The 19,057-nt window shown below is 44.9% G+C and overlaps 2 protein-coding genes across 2 annotated transcripts; both read left to right on the forward strand.

Moving 5' to 3' along the window:
• Window positions 1–284: 284 nt before the first annotated feature.
• Window positions 285–7,177, forward strand: mpst (mercaptopyruvate sulfurtransferase). Its single transcript, XM_067974582.1, has 2 exons — window positions 285–892; window positions 4,206–7,177. Exons 1-2 carry the CDS (start codon window positions 313–315, stop codon window positions 4,505–4,507), a joined length of 882 nt encoding a protein of 293 aa, XP_067830683.1. The 5' UTR covers window positions 285–312; the 3' UTR covers window positions 4,508–7,177.
• Window positions 7,178–9,944: 2,767 nt separating this feature from the next.
• rps19bp1 (ribosomal protein S19 binding protein 1) lies at window positions 9,945–16,890 on the forward strand. The gene is made up of 4 exons (XM_067974213.1): window positions 9,945–10,109; window positions 11,519–11,689; window positions 13,712–13,809; window positions 15,966–16,890. The coding sequence occupies exons 1-4, from the start codon at window positions 10,049–10,051 to the stop codon at window positions 16,095–16,097; spliced, it is 462 nt and encodes a 153-aa protein (XP_067830314.1). The 5' UTR covers window positions 9,945–10,048; the 3' UTR covers window positions 16,098–16,890.
• Window positions 16,891–19,057: the final 2,167 nt, after the last annotated feature.

Genomic DNA, 19,057 nt, shown 5'->3' on the forward strand with positions numbered 1-19,057 from the left:
TAATTCCCCAGGTTTTATCCCTGAACCAACACCTAAATTAAAATGATCCAGTCATTTATTTCACTGCTGTTTGTTGGACTGTGGTACATTGCATCAGTGTCTACACATGGTAAGTACTCCATTGGCTCTGAAGCGCTTTAGGACGTCCTGAGGCAGTGAAAGGCGCTATATAAATGCAAGTTGTGCAACTGTATCTTGTGACTGATCCACGATTTTGTATTGGACGATACTCTGCTACTCGAGCGTGTTGCAATCGATTCCAGGCTTCTGATTAGCTTATCGTGGCCCCGCCCCCAGTCGGGGACTCCAAGCATGGCGATGATCCGGACAGTGGTGTCGGCAAAGTGGCTGTTAGAGGCCATCAGAACTCCCCAGGGACGAGCCCTGCGGGTCCTGGACTCCTCCTGGTACCTGCCGAAGATGCAGCGGGACGGGAAGAAGGAATTTAAGGAGAGGCACATCCCCGGCGCCGTTCATTTCGACCTGGATGAATGTAGTAACCGGTCCTCCCCTTACGAACATATGATGCCCCGGGAGGAGCATTTCTCCGAGTACGTGGGTAGCCTGGGCATCGGCAACAACACTCACGTAGTGGTCTACGACGCCAGCGACTTCGGGCTTTTCTGCGCCTCCCGGGTCTGGTGGATGTTCCGGGCTTTCGGGCACGAGCGGGTGTCGGTGTTGGACGGCGGCTTCGTGAACTGGTGTCGGGAGGGTCTCCCGGTCACTTCAGACCTGGAGGTTTCTCAGCCCGCCGAGTACAAGGCGAACGGCAAACCCTGGGTCAAATCTTACCAGGAGGTCCTGGACAACATCAAGAACAAGGGCTTTCAGCTGGTGGATGCCAGACCAGAGGGGCGATTCCGAGGAACACAGCCTGAACCCAGAGAAGGTTTCTTAAAAGATCTTGAAACTTTTATTTATTCCTCCCAATTCCTGTTTTATGTATTATTCCCTATTACATTCAGCTGAAGTTTGAGTCCTGCAGCATAGTGCACTGAGTTTTATATAACAATTTTTAAAACGTCATTTTTGTTTCCAGTTTTTGTTGTGAACACAAACATTTTTAAAACTTCATTCTTGGGATGTGGGCATCACTAGCAAGGCTGGCATTTATTGCCAGTTGCTCTGAGAAGGTAGTGGTGGTGGGCGGCTGCCTTGAACTGCCACAGTCTGTGGTGTTATTCTTTGTAGCTGTTTGAAGCAACTAAGTGACTTGCCAGGCCACTTAAGAGGCCAGTTATGAGTCAACCACGTTGGCTTAAGACTGGAGTCACATTATAGGCCAGACTGTTTGGGTTCATGATCATTTTTACTGATAACAACAGCTTTTTATTACCAGATTTTTAAAACTGAACTCAAATTGCCATGGCCATCGAAATTATCAAATTAGTGTAATCTGGCTGGTGCTTATCTGCTGGCGGTGAACGTTAGAAGCAGCTAGTGTTGTAAGTTTGCAGTACAGCTGGAAATCCTTGCCTGCTGGTCATGCATGTTGGGAAATCTTGGGTCTGTGGTTTGCAATTTCCAGTTTCTTAATTCCTGTGACTTCCAGAAATGTGCATTTGGCTGAAGGATTACTGCACTGTCGGAGGTGCTAACTTTTGGATAAGACGTTAAACCGAGGCCTTGTCTGCCTTCTCAGGTGGTCGTAAAAGATCCCATGACACTGTTCAAAGAAGAGCTGGGGAGTTCTCTCGGTGTCCTGGCCAATATTTATCTCTCCACCAACATCACTAACGCAGCTTAGCTGGACATTTATCTCATTGCTGTTTGTGGGATCTTGCTGTGTGCAAATTAGCTGCCACGTTTCCCTACATTACAATAGTGACTGCACTTCAAAAATACTTCATTGGTTGTGAAAGGTGCTATTTAAATTGTTTCTTTCTTTCTTGGGTTTACATTTTAGAATACTCTGATCCAAAACTGATGGGTGTTAAACCTGACTCCCCTTGAGCTGGATACGGGCCAAATTTCCACATGTGGGGTGTTGTTGATTATGTTCTGCACTGTGTGAAGCTACCCCCTCCTGGTTACTAGTTCAGTGAGAGTCTGAGCAGGACAGTTATTTGATTTCTGACAAATCTCTGTGATGATTAACATCCATGTTGATTCAGAGCAACAAATAGAGCTTTGCAAATGATTGATCGGGCATTCAAAGGTCAACTTCAAGGACCTGGAGTTTACTATTTAATTTATTTTTTCATGGGCATGGGAACATCTGCACGCATCAGTGCTTATCACCAACCAGATTTCAGATTGTAATCAGTCATTTTGAAATATTCCACTGGAGTCTCCCTGTACCAGGGATTTCCACTGTGTCCAATTTAAGGGTCCTGAAGGTACCGTTGTCCTTTATGTATAGCCTGTAACACATTAACCAAGCAGTAGAGATCTCCTTTATATCAAAAATACTGGCCATGGCCAGTAGCAGAGCTACAATAATTGGCCATGGTGTTTTTTTGATCAACTGGGTTTCTGACACTTATGAAAATGCATCACGATGTTTGAGTCTCCTCACCAAGTTACTCAGAAATCCACAGAGGTAGAGATTCTGTCAGGCTGTGAATACTCTCTCCTCAACGTAGATACACTCCCCATTTACATAATTCCAGGGAAGTTAGGCACAGATTAGCAAGAGAAAAGACTTGGGGAAGTTCCAAGTGTGCACAGGTCTGGAAAATTGTACCATGGTCCCAACTCCTGATTACTGTTCAGTGATTCTTGCCTAATATTCTGCAATTAAGGACACGGAATAAAGACAGGAACTGGATCACATGCTATTTCAATGCTGTCACGTATTATAATTCTAAAATGTTCAACTATCCCAATTTATATTCTGTTTATTTATGATCCCGGTAACACATTTGTGAATTTCTGTAGCCCAAGAAAAATCTAATTGCTTAATAATGTCATTTGTTGTTATGATTACCAACTATCACCGACAGTTACATTATTGTCACTTTGGTAGAATGTTACTGTTCAAGACCGACACTCCTAGAATAGTTATATCATAGATGGTACAGCACAGGAGGAGGCCATTCGGCCCATTGTGCCTGTGCTGACTCTTTGAAAAAGCTATCTAATTAGACCCATTCCCCTGCTCTTTCCCCATAACTCTGCAAATTTCTCCCTTGAACCATTTATCCAATTTCCTTTTGAAAGGTACTATTGAATCTGCTTCCACCACCCTTTCAGGAAGTGCATTACAACTCGCTGCGTAAAAAATGTTTACTCGTCAACTGGCTCTTTTCTGATCACCTTAAATCTGTGTCCTCTGGTTACCAACCCTTCTGCCACTGGAAACAGTTTCTCCTTATTTCCCCTATCAAAACCATTCATGATTTAGAACACCTCTGTCAAATCTTCCCTTAACCTTTTCTGTTCTGAGGAGAACAACCCCAGCTTCTCCAGTCTCACCACATAATTGAAGTTCCTCATCCCTGATACCATTCCAGTAAATCTCTTCTGCACCCTCTCTAAGGCCTTGACATCCTTCCTGAAGTGTGGTGCCCAGAATTGAACACATAACTTCCTTGCTTTTGTACCCGATGCTTCTATTAATAAAGCCCAGGATCCCATATACTTTTTTAACAGCCTTCTCAACTTGCCTGCCACCTTCAAAGATTTGTGTATGTGCATCCCCAGGTCTCTCTGTTCCTGAACCCCCTTTTAAAATTGTACCATTTAGTCTTTATGGCCTCTCCTCATTCTTCCTACCAAAATGTATCACTTCACACTTCTGTGCATTATATTTCATCTGCCATGTGTCTGCCCATTTCACCAATGTGCCTATGTCCTCCTGAAGTCTGTTACTATCCTTAATGTTGGCCGATAAGATTGCTAGAAAGCAACGTGAACATTTGGAATGATCACCACTGGCAAATAAGGTAGCTGAAAAGAGGCAAATTTATTCTTATTAAACCTGGGTGACCAGCCAAGGCCAATGGTGCAGGACCCTCTGCCTTGCAGTCCAAGGTTGAAAAGACTAGGTAAACCAAGAAGTTGTGGTTAGGTGGGATTTCAAAAACCTATAGATTTTAGGAGGACGACCCGAGAAGGGATTGGAGACAGATTGTGAGAAAAGACATGAAGTATTATATGGTGTGGTAATCTGATCCATATAGTATTTGACCGTTGCTATGTGTGGTGTTTATCTGCAACTGCGTTTGCCCCAACTCATCATTTTTTGTCTAATTTTACAGGATTTGAACCTGGTCACATCCCCGGCAGTATCAATATCCCCTTTAGCACCTTCCTGAATCCAGAGTCTCTAAAGGTGAAGAGCGTTGAGGAGCTGCGGCGATTATTTGAGGAACACGCCGTCAACTTGACCAAACCGCTGGTGGGGACCTGTGGCACTGGGGTCACCGCCTGCCATGTCGCTCTTGCTGCCTACCTCTGTGGGATCGAAGACGTCATGATCTACGATGGCGCCTGGGTGGAGTGGTTCTCCCGAGCCGACCCAGATAACGTCATCTCCGATAGAAAAGGGAATATGAACTAGGCAGCACTGAAATCAACATTTCAGATTGTGCTGCTCCAGCGGTTGAGATTACTGGAAAAATGTAGCTAGTGAGATTCCCTTTTAAGTTTTTTTTAACTCTTATCTTTCATTGTGTTGGGAGATAAGAGAGTGGAGCCTTTAAAGCAAAGCTTGTGGAGCTATTTTAAAGGTTCAGTCTACTCCCTGTTAAAGGGGTACTTCAAGTACTTGGCTGGTGTTCTTCAATGTAGTTTGTGGCAACAATCATAGAATCATACAGCACAGAAGGAGGCCATTCAGCCCATCGTGCCTGTGCCGGCTGTTTGAAAGAACTATCCAATGAGTCCCGCTCCCCTGCTCTTTCCCCATAGCCCTGCAAATTTTTCCTCTTCAACAATAAAGGACCTGCCTTTGTAATATTGTTTCTATGCATATTTGTGAGTTTCTGAAGTTGGTGAATAAACTGGAGGCTCAGCCTTTCACAAAGAACAGGGGGAGGGGATCAGGGAAAAGCCAAGGATGGTTTGTCTCGAGTGACAAGTGGCATTGAGAATGGTGCCTTGGCGACAAAATGGTGTGGTTGGGGTGAGGGGAAAACCTGAAAACGAGGGGACAGTCCATTTCTGATGAAAGCAGACATCTGCCAGAATCAACCACGTGCTTCTTTGAGGCACTATATTGGCATTTACCCAGGATACTTGGTGTGCTCAGCTGCTATGTGCACATGGTTCAAATTAACTGAGTGTCAGCTGTCCAGTAACATGTCTCAAAGTGCTTCACACAATGAATTATTCCTTGAATGCAGCGACTGTTATATGTGCATCCCAGATTTCAAAGTGAGACCAGATGTTTTTGATGTGTTTAGGATCCAGAATTTGGAAGCTGTGTCTGGAATATCTGCCTTTTTCTAAGTGAAATTGTTTGTCAAAAGGCCAAAGTTTCATTTGTTTTTAATATCTGGAACCATGCAAACTGTGCAGTTTTTCAGTCCATGTGTGTTTGGCCCAGGAGTTAGATTGCTCATGCTCCACCCCACAATCCTATTCTTGATCTAAGCCATGCCAAGCAGAGGCTATACATTTCCCTTCAGCAAGGAAGACATATTGGAGAGGAGAATAGCACCTGAGCAGTCCTTAATGACACCTGGCAGCCCACTGGAAATGCTTCACTGGAGCTAGTGACATGCCTGCCTTCTGGGCAGAAGAGGTTTCGAAGCCAGTTTTCAGTAAATCTGCCTTCCTGGTGGACAGTGTGTGTCACAGCTGTAGCTGCTTCCTGTTTTAAGAGGGAAGAATAAATTGCAAACTGTTCCAGTGGTCAATTAAGGCAGTAAAGTTGGTTTGCTTTGCTGTATAAATAGTATCTGTGTGGAGTCTGATACTTGCATGTAATGACCAATTCCACATGTTGCAATGAATGATTCCTTTGGGTAACACTGAGTACTGTTATCCAGCAACATGTCCTGTCGTTATTTCAGGCCCTTTCTCAATCCTCACTACATACCAAATGTGCCTGAGATCTTCTGAATTTCACACACTGGCCAAGTGTGCTGTGATGCAGATTTAACTAATACATTGGAGAAGGAGGGGGACATTGTTTAAAAATTATATAGCCAATGCCTTCCCATAAACTCTTACTGCACGTAAAAGGAACAATGAAATGGAAGTTGCAGGGTCAACATCGAGAGAACCTATTTTTGACTCTATAAATTTGCTATCAGGCTAGCTGAAGTATTTGATTAGAGACTAACAATTTTTTTAAAATTTGTGAGAGACAAATGTGTTAAAAGGTCTTTAGAGGGAGCCTTAATCAAGATGAATATTTGAAGAGGTAAAGAGGGTGGTAAAGTTGGTTTGGTTAGACCTGGATTATTCTATGAATAAAAATACTAACTATGTAAAATATAATTTGAACCATTAAGTGGGTCTCTAACAGACAACCGACTCTAATTTTAGGAGTAATGCAAGGCTTGGTGCTGTAGCTTTCTTCCCATGAGGCTTCCAGTGTTACTCTGCATTCTGTGTACTAATTGCATGTGTCTAGAAATTCTTACATATATTACATTACAGTGGGTACAAGGCTTTGCCTGTTGGATAAACGTAATGGATGATGAAATTTCTACCAATAGAGTCCATTTTCTTGGATAGCTAATGTATTTGTAAGGACATTAAAACTAGTGAAATATCATGGAGGTTTTAAGTGGACAGTATACAGTGATAATTCCTGTACCTTGCTGTCTAAAGCCATAACTCTTCTTTAAGCTTTCCCATCCCTTCACCTGTCCACTGTATCTGGCTCTCTCATTTGTGAACATCCCTCATGGTTAGATGGTGTTAGCTGTGGCTCAGTGGTAGCACTCTGCCCCTCTCAGTTAGAAGGTTGTGGATTCAAGTCCCACTCCCGAGACTTGAGCACAAAATCTAGGCTGACGTTTCAGAGCAGTACTGAGGGAGTGCTGCACTGTCGGAGATGCCGTCTTTCGGAAGAGACATTAAACCGAGGCCCCGTCTGCCCTCATAAGTGGATGTAAAAGGGAGAGTGAAATACATAACATTACAGCATCAGGCCATTAACTTTCCATTGAATGAAGTGTTGATACTTTTGTACATTAATTGCTAAATGTGACATTGAACCCAATGGATGCTAATTGTAATTATATTCTTTCAATAAAACTAAGGTACATTCAGTTGAGTAAGTTGTTTCATTCTATCTTTTGCATCAAAGTAGTTTGTTTAAGATTGTGCGCTTTCTATCGTGTGTTTTATGTTGGGTAGGAATTAGAATGTTGCTGACATGGCTACAGATTCCATCAAAATACAGCAACACATCATGTACAAGACCATTCTTAGAAATAAGCTAATCAGATAATGATTTCACTGTGGTTCGTTTGGACCAACTGTTTGCTCCTAAGTTGAAGGACCAAAGCATTAGCTGTGAGAAGATCATGCAATGGGGTGTGCATTTTAAGCCACAGATCCACTGAGTCAGCAAAACTCAAGGAAAATGTGATCCTCAATTGTGCCACGTCCACAACTACGGTGTGAAGGAAGGAAAAGAGATTTTTCGGGGGGTGAATTTTCTCCTGCCGATTAACTTTAGTGAAAAAGTGGGGATGAGTACAAAACTGAAATTATATTTTATACCCAAGCTAACCTTTTTACTAAAATTGCATTAATATTCCCTCCACTAAGTTCCATTAACAAAAGGCATAAAGGACTGTTCCAAAAATGTTTTCCCCTAAATGGCTGCTTGTACTTAATCTATTTTTGGTGATGTTGGTTGAGGGAAGGGTGTTGATTAGGCCACTGGGCGATCTCATAGTGCTCTTTGATTACATAGAATGTACAGCACAGAAACGGGCCATTTGGCCCAACTGGTCTACGCCGGTGTTTATGCTCCACACGAGCCTTCTCACTCCCTACTCCATCTACCCCTATCAGCATACCCTTGTATTCCTTTCTCCTTCATGTGCTTATCCAGCTTCCCCTTAAATGCATCTATGCTATTTGCCTCAACCACTCCTTCTGGTAGTATGTTCCACATTCTAACCACTCTTTGGGTAAAGAAATTTTTCCTGAATTCCCTATTGGATTTATTAGTGACTACCTTATATTGATGGCCTCTAGTTTTGGACTCCCCCCACAAGTGGAAACATTTTCTCTACATCTACCCTATCAAACCCTTTCATTATCTTAAAGACCTCTATGTGGTCATCTCTCAGCCTTCTCTTTTCTAGATGATAGAGCCCCAGCCTGTTCAGCCTTTCCTGATAAGTATATCCTCTCAATTCTGGTATCATCCTTGTGAATCTTTTTTGTACCTTCTCCAGTGCCTCTGTATCCTATTTATAATATGGAGATCAGACCTGTTCACAGCACTCCCAAGTGTGGTCTAACCAAGGTTCTATACAAGTTTAACATAACTTCTCTGCTTTTCAATTCTATCCCTTTAGAAATGAACCCCAGTGCTTTGTTTGTATTTTTTTTATGGCCTTATTAACCTGCGTTGCTACTTTTAGTGATTTGTGTATCTGTACCCCAGATCCTTTTGCTCTTCTTTCCCATTTAGACTTATTATCCAAACAATATGTGGCCTCCTTATTCTTCCTACCAAAATGCACCACCTCACACTTATCTATATTGAAACTCATTTGCCAATTACATGCCCATTCTGCAAGTTTATTAATGACCTCTTGCATTTTAACACATTCTTCCTTTATATTAACTACACCCTGCAATTTTGTGTCGTCTGCAAATTTTGAAATTATACTTCCAATTCCTGAGTCCAAATCGTTGATGTAAATTGTGAACAGTGGTGCCAGCACCAATCCCTGTGGAACACCACCTCCCACCTTTTCCTAGTCTGAGTAGCTACCCTTAGCTCCTACTCTTTTTTTGTTTTGTAGCCAGCTTGTTAGCCATTCTGCTACCTATCCCCTGACTCCACATTCTCTGACCTTAATCATGAGTATACAATGTGGTACCTTATTGAAGGCCTTTTGAAAATCCACATATATTACATCTACTACAATACCCTTGTCTACTCTTTCTGCTACTTCTTCAAAGAGTCCAATAAGGCTGGTCAAGCATAACTTTCCCTTCTGAAATCCGTGCTGACTATTATATTTTTGTTTTCTAGATGAATAGACCACGTTCACCTGAACAAGTAAACAAACTTCTGTTTAACATCACATTTGAAAGAGGGCACTTCTGACCAAACAACACTCCTTCAGTAGTGCACTGGAGTATCAGAGCAGATTATGTGCTCAGTGATAAATTAGTTATTTATAATCTTTAATTTCCATTAATTAAAATACTGCTCTCTCCTGAGAGGGGGGGTGGGCAGAGACAAAATATTCGAAAGTGGTTCCAGGGCAGTACGTCTCTGGCACCACCATTTACCAGAATGGCTTCAGAAATGAGGGACTTCAGTTACGTGGATAGACTGGAGAAGGTGGTGTCATTCTCCTTAGAGCAGAGAAGGTTAAGAGGAAATTTGATAGAAGCGTTCAAAATCATGAAGGGTTTAGATAAAGTAAATAAAGAGAAACTGTTCCCATTGGTGGAAGGGTCGAGAACCAGAGGACACAGGTTTAAGATGATTGACAAAAGAACCAAAGGCAACATGAGGAAAAACTTTTTTTACGCAGCGAGTGGTTATGATCTGGAATGAACTGCATGATACGTGGTGGCAGCAGATGCAATTGTTGCTTTAAAAAAGGAATTGGATAAATACTTGAAGGGGGGGAAAAAATCGCAGGGCTACAGGGGAATGGGACTAACTGGATTGCTCTTACAAAGTGCTGGCATGGGCTCGATGGGCCGAATCGCCTCCTTCCGCTGTAACCATTCTATGATTCTGAGTCTGAGCCGAGATGCAATGCTCCGCCTGCAACCCGATAGTGGTCTGCCCGACCTGCAGGTGGCGCTGTGCAGGAGCGGGCGGGCGCATTTGCCGCCGACGGGCCCTCTTGGCTGGCTGATCGCTAAAGGCCCGACGCTGCTCCGGCCTGCCCGCAGCGTGGTTTAAACTGACCGTGGGAGTGCGGCGGGTCCGAGCGCGATGTCGGCAGCGCTGATCAGGAAAGGGCTGGATCTGGATCTAATGAGCGAGGATGTGAGAGGTAGAGGATGTCTCCCCTTCCCCCCCGGGTCACGGTTCACTTTAAGCCCCCAAGTTCCTCAGAAGGCCGCGGCGCTTCATTGTAAAGCCTGTTCCGGGCCTACTGTCCGTGTGTGCGAGAGCGCCAGACCGTGACTGGGGGGGGCGATCCCATCCCCCTCACCCCTCAATAGGAACTCACTCCCCCCCCTCCCTCCCCCCCTCCTCCTCCTCCTCGTTGCCCCAGTAACCGGAGCGGCGATCCTGACCTCCCACCACAGGGGGGCGCTGTCTGGCGCGGGTGCAGCGCCCCCTGCCGCCCTGTCTGAGATCAGCAGAATTAATCCCAAGGCATAAAAACAGACAATGCTGGAGAAGCTCAGCAAGTCAGGCAGCATCTGTGGAGAAAGGAACTCTTGTTTCTTTTTAAATGCAGTCAAAAGTTTTTACTTCATTTTTTTTTTATTATCTGCTGTAAGCAAACTTCGAACCTTGAGCCGCAATCTCACCTCTGGTCAGGCCTGTTGTCCAGTTTTAGATCTGGGAAAAGGCAGCAACACCCAGACACTATCCCAACTCAAACTCCCAAATGCCTCGAGATCACCCTCCGTGATATTTCTGCAGCCATCTATTTTGCACAAATGCTCCTTCAACCTCTGCCTTTGATGCTCTTGCTCCTGGCAAAACCTTCTCTCACCAATCCTGATTGTCCCCTCCCCTCTCCCACTGTGGCCCCCACTCACTCGGGTCCAAGGGGCGCAGATCTGGGTGTGTCTGGTGCACAGCTGGTTTAGCCATCCATTACTCGATCTGGCTGGATCACGCCAAGCACTATCGGGCTCAGTCTCCTCTGCCGAAACGACCCCACTACTCCGCCATCACGCTGGAGGCCAAAGATAGCTCCCAGCTTCTTTTCTGCGCCACCAAACGCCTTCTTAAATCTTCTCCTTTTGTCCTCTTCACCCTCATCTCCCAACAAGTGTGAGCTAAATGAAGAATTGCCTGCAGCCCTGAAATCCACAGGGATTTAGAGTGCAGCTATGGGACTGGGCCTTCAGTCTGATGTGATTACTTTGCAAAGGCTTACTTACAGTTAGTGACTGTAGCTGTCCCTGCAGAATTTCATGATGGCCCTCGCGATGAATATTATCTAGGGGACAGCAGCTCCCCTGGGCCACAGAGACGGTTTTGGAATCCATAATTCTTTATATGTTCAGTTTTTTTTTCAATTTGTAACTATCTGTATTGGGAATGTTTGTGCTCAGTTCATAAAAATCAGTAGCGATTCTATTCCCCAAAAAACTCCATCCCATCACAGTCTTGCTCTCCTGCCAAAGGCTGTTTATCCGGTTTGAGTGACTAATCTGATGGGTGGGTTGGTGTTTTGATGCTGGGTAAATAGTGACCAACTCTCGCACTGCTGTGTTTCAGGTAAAAGGCAGGGGAGAAAGCAGGCGATTCCAGGGAGCTCGTCTGGTACTGACCGCGTGGGCCTGGTTAATACGAACAAGAAGGGAATAAGGAAACAGTTACAGAGGATTCACGGACAACGGAAGACGAACAAAGCAACCGTCAAAGGCAAAATAGTCAAATCGGCACTTGGTAAGTGGTATAGATTCAGTTTGACTCTCTTTCTCTGCTCCCATGTGCACTTTCAATTACTTAGTTTGGCTACTGATCCATGGTAAGCTTTTTTTTAAAAATAAATAAATGAAAGTCCAATGTAGGGGTGGGTATTTTTGGCACTTTTGCCTCTTTAATGGTTTCAAGATTTCCACAAATCCCAGAACCAAGGGACGTAGGTTCAAGCTTTAAGGTTAAATCACGAAGGGTTTTGATCGAGTAAATAAGATGCTACGGTTTCCAGTGGCAGAAGGGTCGGTAACCAGAGGACACAGATTTAAGGTAATTAGCAAAAGAGCCAGAGGCGACATGAGAGAAAAAAAATTTATGCAGCGAGTTGTTATGATCTGGAATGCGCTGCCTGAAAGGGCGGTGGAAGGAGATTCAATAATAACTTTCAATGGGGAACTGGATAAATACTTGAAGTGGAAAAGTTTTCAGGGCTATGGGGAAAGAACAGGGGAGTGGGACTAATTGGGTAGCTCTTTCAAAGAGCCGGTACAGGCACAATGGGCTAAATGGCCTCCTTCCATGCTGTATCATTCCATGAAACAATTTAGATTTGACTCTCTAATGCAATGGGATGGTAAAGATGTGGAATGGACTGCCCAGGGTGATAGCATAACCCAATAGTGTGGAAGAATGGAAGGGCAGATTGCATAGATATTAGAGGGAGCAGGCTATTGAGAGGTAACACTCTTTCTGGCCCTATACGTTGTTTTGTTCCAAAGCAATTACTGTATCTTATGTACTGGTTAACAAGGTTCAAGGTAACCCATTTAAAATAAACAGGTTAATGGCTCGGTTATAATAATACAGACAGCAAGTTCATGCAAACACAGTAATCAGTCTGCTAAAATGCTGCATACTGGGAATTAGGCCACCTCATCACTGAACGGTCTGGAGAGGCGCTGGAATGGTAAATATGTGGAGACCATGTAATTTATGGCCACGGACTGGTGAATTAACTGATCTCAGTCTAATTGGCACCTGGGACTTTGGAATTAGCTGGGTAGGGGAGGGGGGCAAATTAAGCAGGGAGACTACTGTTGGAAAGGGCAGGTGAGTGGACGGAATTGCATTTGATAGTGATGCCGTCTACAGTCAAATAGCTGCCCCAACCAGGTGGGGGGGTGGAATATAAGACAGAGTCTCTCCCGTCTGTTCTTGCCAAACAGTGATCCACTCATCTTAGCTCAGTCTGTCGGTCTGCATTCTCAGCTGGAAACATGTGCTGACACTTGTTATCAAGGCCCATGTGATGAATGGCCATATGAGTTAGATATCAGGTAACCAGCAGCTACAGAGATATGTTCCAATAAGGAATCAATGCCTTCAGGAGATACATAGAACGTTCAACGCAGAAACAGGCCATTCGGCCCAACTGGTCAAAATCCTGGAACTCCCTTCCTAACAGCACAGTGGGAGAACCGTCACCACACGGACTGCAGCGGTTCAAGAAGGCGGCTCACCACCACCTTCTCAAGGGCAATTAGGGATGGGCAATAAATGCTGGCCTCGCCAGCGACGCCCACATCCCATAAACAAATAAAAAAAAAACTGGTCTGTGCCAGTGTTTATGCTCCACATGAACCTCCTCCCACCCCTCTTCATCTAACCCTATCAGCACAACCTTCTATTCCTTTCTCCCTCATGTGATTATCTAGCTTCCCCTTAAATGCATCTCTCCTATTCGCCTCGACTACTCCTTGCGATAGCGAGTTCCACATTCTCCGGGTAAAGAAGTTTTTCCTGAATTAGTGACTGTCTTATAATTCTGGCCCCTTGTTTTGTTCTCCCCCACAAGTGGAAACATCTCCGTCACGTCTACCCTATCCAACCCTTTCATAATTTTAATGACCTCTATCAGGTCCCCTCAGCCTTATCTTTTCTAAAAGATAAGGGGGAAAAGAATAAATGATGGCTGATACATTACTGATCGGTATTCATGGTAGTCGCACTCGGACTCTGTGCTAATGGGGGTCTTGTTTCTCTCCACAGAGGAGTTTTGGAAGAAAAAGGCTGCAGACCACACTGAGGAAAATCTCAAGTATATGCTCGGTTCCAAATTCCTGACTGAGAGCAGCGTCACTCAAAGGGTGTGTATTTCTAATGCTCCCCGATCCCATTTCCTCTTCAGGAATGGGTCAGTTGCTTGGAGTCCTCCCGCTGTGCCAGAAGGTTCAAGTCCCACCCAGAAAAAAAATCTTGAATTTGTTACAGTAACTTTCAAAAATCAGGTCATGAAGCTACATTAGACAAGGCTGAAGAAAGGACTGGAATCTTAAAGATGTGTCGGCCGTGGCTCAGCAGGCAGCACTCTCGCCTCTGAGTCAGAAGGTCGTGGGTTCGAGTCCCACTCCAGAGACTTGAGCACATAATTTAGACTGACACTCCCAGTGCAGTACTGAGGGAGTGCTGCACTGTTGGAGGTGCCGTCTTTCAGATGAGACGTTAAACTCTCGGGTGGTTGTAAAAGATCCCACGGCACTGTTCAAAGAAGAGCAGGAGTTCTCCCCGGCGTCCTGACCAATATTTATCCCTCAACCAACATCACTAAAAACATATTATCTGGTCATTATCACATTGCTGTTTGTGGGATCTTGCTGTGCACAAATTGGCTGCCACATTTCCTACATTACAACAGTGACTACACTTCAAAAGTACTTCATTGGCTATAAAGCGCTTTGGGATGTCCTGAGGTTGTGAAAGGCGCTATATAAATGCAAGTCTTTCTTTTTTAAGAGTCGACTCCTCTGACTGGCTTGAAGTCACAAACAATGCATTTTTGGGAGTGGTTTGTAAACTTCACTGGAAGCTGACTGCAGATGGGGTCACAGTACACGAAAACCTGTACTGGGTTTGTAAATCATTCACTGGTTCTGCTGCCCAGTCACAGCCCCACTCTTGCCGATTTGTTGCCTGAATACGTCTCTGTGCTGTGCCTTCGGACAGTTTTCCAAGTTAAAGGAGCTCTATAAATGCAAGTTGTCTTACATACTGATAACGTATTCATTTTTTTGGTTTATGTTTAAGAAAAATCTTTCATGGCTGAGTGAGTAAACCCCTCAACCACCTGTTGTGGTTCTGAGTCACATGGAGCAGTAAGATCCCAGGTTTGGTCCCTGGTCTGTGCTAAAATTAGCTGATCTCAGCCAGGGAGCGAGTGGGGACACTAGCTGACTTAAGTTTAGACTAGGGAAAGGGGGGGGGGAGAAAAACCCAGTTACTGTTCCCACCCTGATCATTATCCAGCGACCCCTGCTGTAAAGTGCAGGTGCACGTGGACGGCAGCCGAGCACAGGATTAGGCTCGGCTGTGATGCCCCCCGTGGTCAAACAGCCTGGGACCACTGCCTTGACTCGCACTTGAATGGGCGCTAGAGGGAGGCAACAGGGTACTGGCACCTGTGGAACTTTTCCTAGCACGAAACACCAACACAGAAGGAAGAAATGAACGCGTTTAAATTCAATCTGTTTAGTTTTCCCGGGACTGGGCACACATTTCTGGCCAGGGGTAACATCGCTGTCCCACTAGCTGCTATAGTGACAGAACAGAGGGGAATGACCCTCCTACCCTTTTTTTTTCTCACCTCCCTTCCTGATGGGGGAATTCCCTAATTTCCACTGAGCGTCTTCCCCCAGCATCACCGGTCGGTGCGAACACGCTCCTGACCGTCTGTCCCTCAGAGCGCCGATTCGAGAATCCTTGCCCATGTTTATCAATCCCGTCATAACCTCACTCCACAAGGGAAGATTTAATAGGGGTGCTCAAAATCATGAGGGGTTTTGATAGAGTAAATAAGGAGAAACTGTTTCCACTGGCAGGAGGGTCGGTAACCAGAGGACACAGATTTAAGATAAGTGGCAAAGGAACCAGAGGGGAGACATGGAGAATTTTTTTAATGCAGCGAGTTGTTTTGATCTGGAATGCGCTGCCTGAAAGGGTGGTGGAAGCAGATTCAATAGTAACTTTCAAAAGGGAATTGGATAAATACTTGAAAAAGAAAAAAATTGCAGAATAATGGGGAAAGAGCAGGGGGAGTGAACTAATTGGATAGCTCTTTCAAAGAGGCGGCACTGACACGATGGGCCAAATGGCCTCCTTCTGAGCTGTATTATTCTATGAATGGCACTATATAGATATAATGCTGTTGTCTTCTTCAGCCCAGCACACAGGATGACAGAAAAACTTGACGTGAGAAATATCTATCAATATAAAATTGTAATGCTGGCGGGGGTTTTTTTGGTTGTAGGTTTTGACACACAGTCGAGGAAGAAAAGCAAAGGATCGTCCAGAGAAAAAGAAAGTGAAGAAGGAAGTGAAGAGTGTATTCTCGGAGAGTGAATTCAGGAAGTTCGAAAGAGAGTATTTCGGGACATCCTAACCGCGGCAGAAAGTTCAACTTTGGTGAAATGGCGGGCCAGCTCGATGCTGGGGAGCGATCACATCACTGCATCACAAGCCCTGTAAGCAGCACCTACCCTCTAACTAGCTCAAGTCTTAAATGTAAAGACTGCACTGGGGGACTGATGTATTGAGGTCTGGTGTGTGTGTGTGTGTGAGAGTGAAAGAGGGAGAGAGACTGAGCAGGGAATGACAGTGTCAGTCATCCTGAGATCAAGACCTGCCTGCAAAATCGGTCCAGTGTCTAGTAAATCACTGTAACGATGCTCGTTTAATAATGAGAGCCAACGATTTGTCATTGCTCGGAAGTCATGCAAAACTGTGCACATAAAGTTGCAGTAAGTATTGCATTGCACCAAATCACTTGCGCTAATTACTGTCTAACTTCTGCCACCATTTCGGTGAAAGCAGTAAAACCCTCCCAAAAAAAAAAGGAAAGCTGATTATCAGGAAGCCATCCTCTGTTCCATACCGATTCCACATTGGAATTTACCCATTCCAGCCCTGTTTTGTCCTGCAGCATCGGAAAGAGAAAGGTGGGTCACTGTTTCAGTTGGAACTTTTCTTTGGAAGCGCTGTGGTGAAAGCTCCCCACTCGAAACGTTAACGTGTCTTTCTCTCAGACCCTGGCACCGGTTGTGTGTTTCCAGCAATTTTTTTGTGTATTTTTTTTTTAATTTCCTATTTTCTCTCTTTTTTTATATATATATATAATATATAAATTGCTGTTTGCTTTGTGATGTTCCTGTTACTAATAAATTAATTTAAAAAGGTCTGTGTGTGACGCTGGTGCAGTTGTGTTTATGTGCATGACTTAATTATAGTGAGGATTTTGTGGTGCAATAGATCCGAAATCACTAAGAGTTAGTGGGCAGGTACAAGAATTAATGGAATGTTAGCCTTCATCTCGAGGGGGCTGGAATACAAAGGGGTGAAAGTCATTCTATGGTTGTATAAACCTCTGGTTAGACCACATCTGGAGATACTGCATTCGGTTCTGGGCACCGCACCTCAGGAAGGATATATTCGTCTTGGAGGGGGTGCAGCGCAGATTCACCAGAATGATACCGGGGCTAAAAGGGTTAAATTATGAGGCCAGGTTGCATAGACTAGGCTCATATTCCCTTGAGTATTGAAAATTAAGGGGTGATCTAATTGAGGGGTTTAAGATGATTAAAGGATTTGATAGAGTAGACAGTGAGAAACTATTTCCTCTGGTGGGGGAGTCCAGAACAAGTGGGTATAACCTTAAAATTAGAGCCAGGCTGTTCAGGAGTGAAGCACTTCTTCACACAAAGGGTGGTGGAAATCTGAAACTCTCTCCCCAAAAAAAGCTGTTGAGGGTGAGGGTCAATTGAAAATTTCAAAACTGAGATTGATCGATTTTTGTTAGGCAAGGATATTAAAGATTATGGAACCAAGGCGGGTAAATGGAGTTGAGGTACAGATCAGCGATGATCTAATTGAATGGCTGAACAGGCTCAAGGGGCTGAATGGCCTCCTCCTGTTCCTATCAGTTTGTTGGAACACCATATCAGAGATGTTGACTGTACTGCGTGGGGCGCTCTGGGAAATTGCAAATGGAGTGTTTGTGTTTCCGTGCGTGAAGAGAAAATCGATGGAGGAGTGGCCCACGGCCGTTCCGTCCTTGTGACAGCGGACGTCTGACTGTCTCAGTAGAGGAACAGCTCGTGGCATGAGGAGACGTAAAGAGCAGGAGATAGAACACTTACAAACCTGATGATGGACTGTTCTTGTTCTCCGGATGTGGGCGACACTGGCAAAGCCCATCCCTAATCACCCTGAGGCGGTGATGGGCCTTCTCCTTGAACCACTGTAGTTGTGATAGTGCTGGTGCTCCGACAATGGTGCCTGGTAGGGAATTCCAGGATTTTGACCCAGCCACGATGAAGGAATGGCAATAAAAGTCTGAAGCAGGATAGTGTGTGACTTGCAGCGGAACTTGGAGATGATGTCACTGATCGCTGATTCATGCTGGGACTTGGTTCCACAGTGCTGATTCATATGGGGTATGGTTCCATAGTGCTGTTCATGCAGGGACTTAGTTCCATAGTGCTGTTCATGCAGGGACTTGGTTCCATAGTGCTGTTCATGCAGGGACTTGGTTCCATAGTGCTGTTCATGCAGGGACTTGGTTCCATAGTGCTGATTCATGCAGGGACTTGGTTCCACAATGCTGTTCATGCAGGGGTTTGGTTCCACAGTGCTGTTCATGCAGGGACTTGGTTCCATAGTGCTGTTCATGCAGGGACTTGGTTCCATAGTGCTGTTCATGCAGGGACTTGGTTCCATAGTGCTGTTCATGCAGGGACTTGGTTCCATAGTGCTGTTCATGCAGGGACTTGGTTCCACAGTGCTGTTCATGCAGGGACTTGGTTCCATAGTGCTGATTCATGCAGGGACTTGGTTCCATAGTGCTGATTCATGCAGGGACTTGGTTCCATAGTGCTGATTCATGCAGGGACTTGGTTCCATAGTGCTGATTCATGCAGGGATTTGGTTCCATAGTGCTGTTCATGCAGGGACTTGGTTCCATAGTGCTGTTCATGCAGGGACTTGGTTCCATAGTGCTGATTCATGCAGGGACTTGGTTCCATAGTGCTGATTCATGCAGGGACTTGGTTCCACAGTGCTGTTCATGCAGGGATTTGGTTCCACAGTGCTGTTCATGCAGGGACTTGGTTCCATAGTGCTGTTCATGCAGGGACTTGGTTCCATAGTGCTGATTCATGCAGGGATTTGGTTCCATAGTGCTGTTCATGCAGGGACTTGGTTCCATAGTGCTGTTCATGCAGGGACTTGGTTCCATAGTGCTGATTCATGCAGGGACTTGGTTCCATAGTGCTGATTCATGCAGGGACTTGGTTCCACAGTGCTGTTCATGCAGGGATTTGGTTCCACAGTGCTGTTCATGCAGGG

Source organism: Heptranchias perlo, chromosome 40 (genome assembly GCF_035084215.1).
Source record: "Heptranchias perlo isolate sHepPer1 chromosome 40, sHepPer1.hap1, whole genome shotgun sequence".
Classification (NCBI taxonomy): domain Eukaryota; kingdom Metazoa; phylum Chordata; class Chondrichthyes; order Hexanchiformes; family Hexanchidae; genus Heptranchias; species Heptranchias perlo.

What these genes read in the sequence shown, in the direction of transcription:
- mpst (XM_067974582.1), top strand. Translation starts at nt 313, where the DNA reads ATGGCGATGATCCGGACAGTGGTGTCGGCAAAGTGGCTGTTAGAGGCC. An exon ending in ACAGCCTGAACCCAGAGAAG is followed by an intron (nt 893 to 4,205) that starts GTTTCTTAAAAG and finishes CTAATTTTACAG; the next exon opens with GATTTGAACCTGGTCACATC.
- rps19bp1 (XM_067974213.1), top strand. Translation starts at nt 10,049, where the DNA reads ATGTCGGCAGCGCTGATCAGGAAAGGGCTGGATCTGGATCTAATGAGC. An exon ending in AATAGTCAAATCGGCACTTG is followed by an intron (nt 11,690 to 13,711) that starts GTAAGTGGTATA and finishes TTCTCTCCACAG; the next exon opens with AGGAGTTTTGGAAGAAAAAG. An exon ending in AGAGCAGCGTCACTCAAAGG is followed by an intron (nt 13,810 to 15,965) that starts GTGTGTATTTCT and finishes TTTTGGTTGTAG; the next exon opens with GTTTTGACACACAGTCGAGG.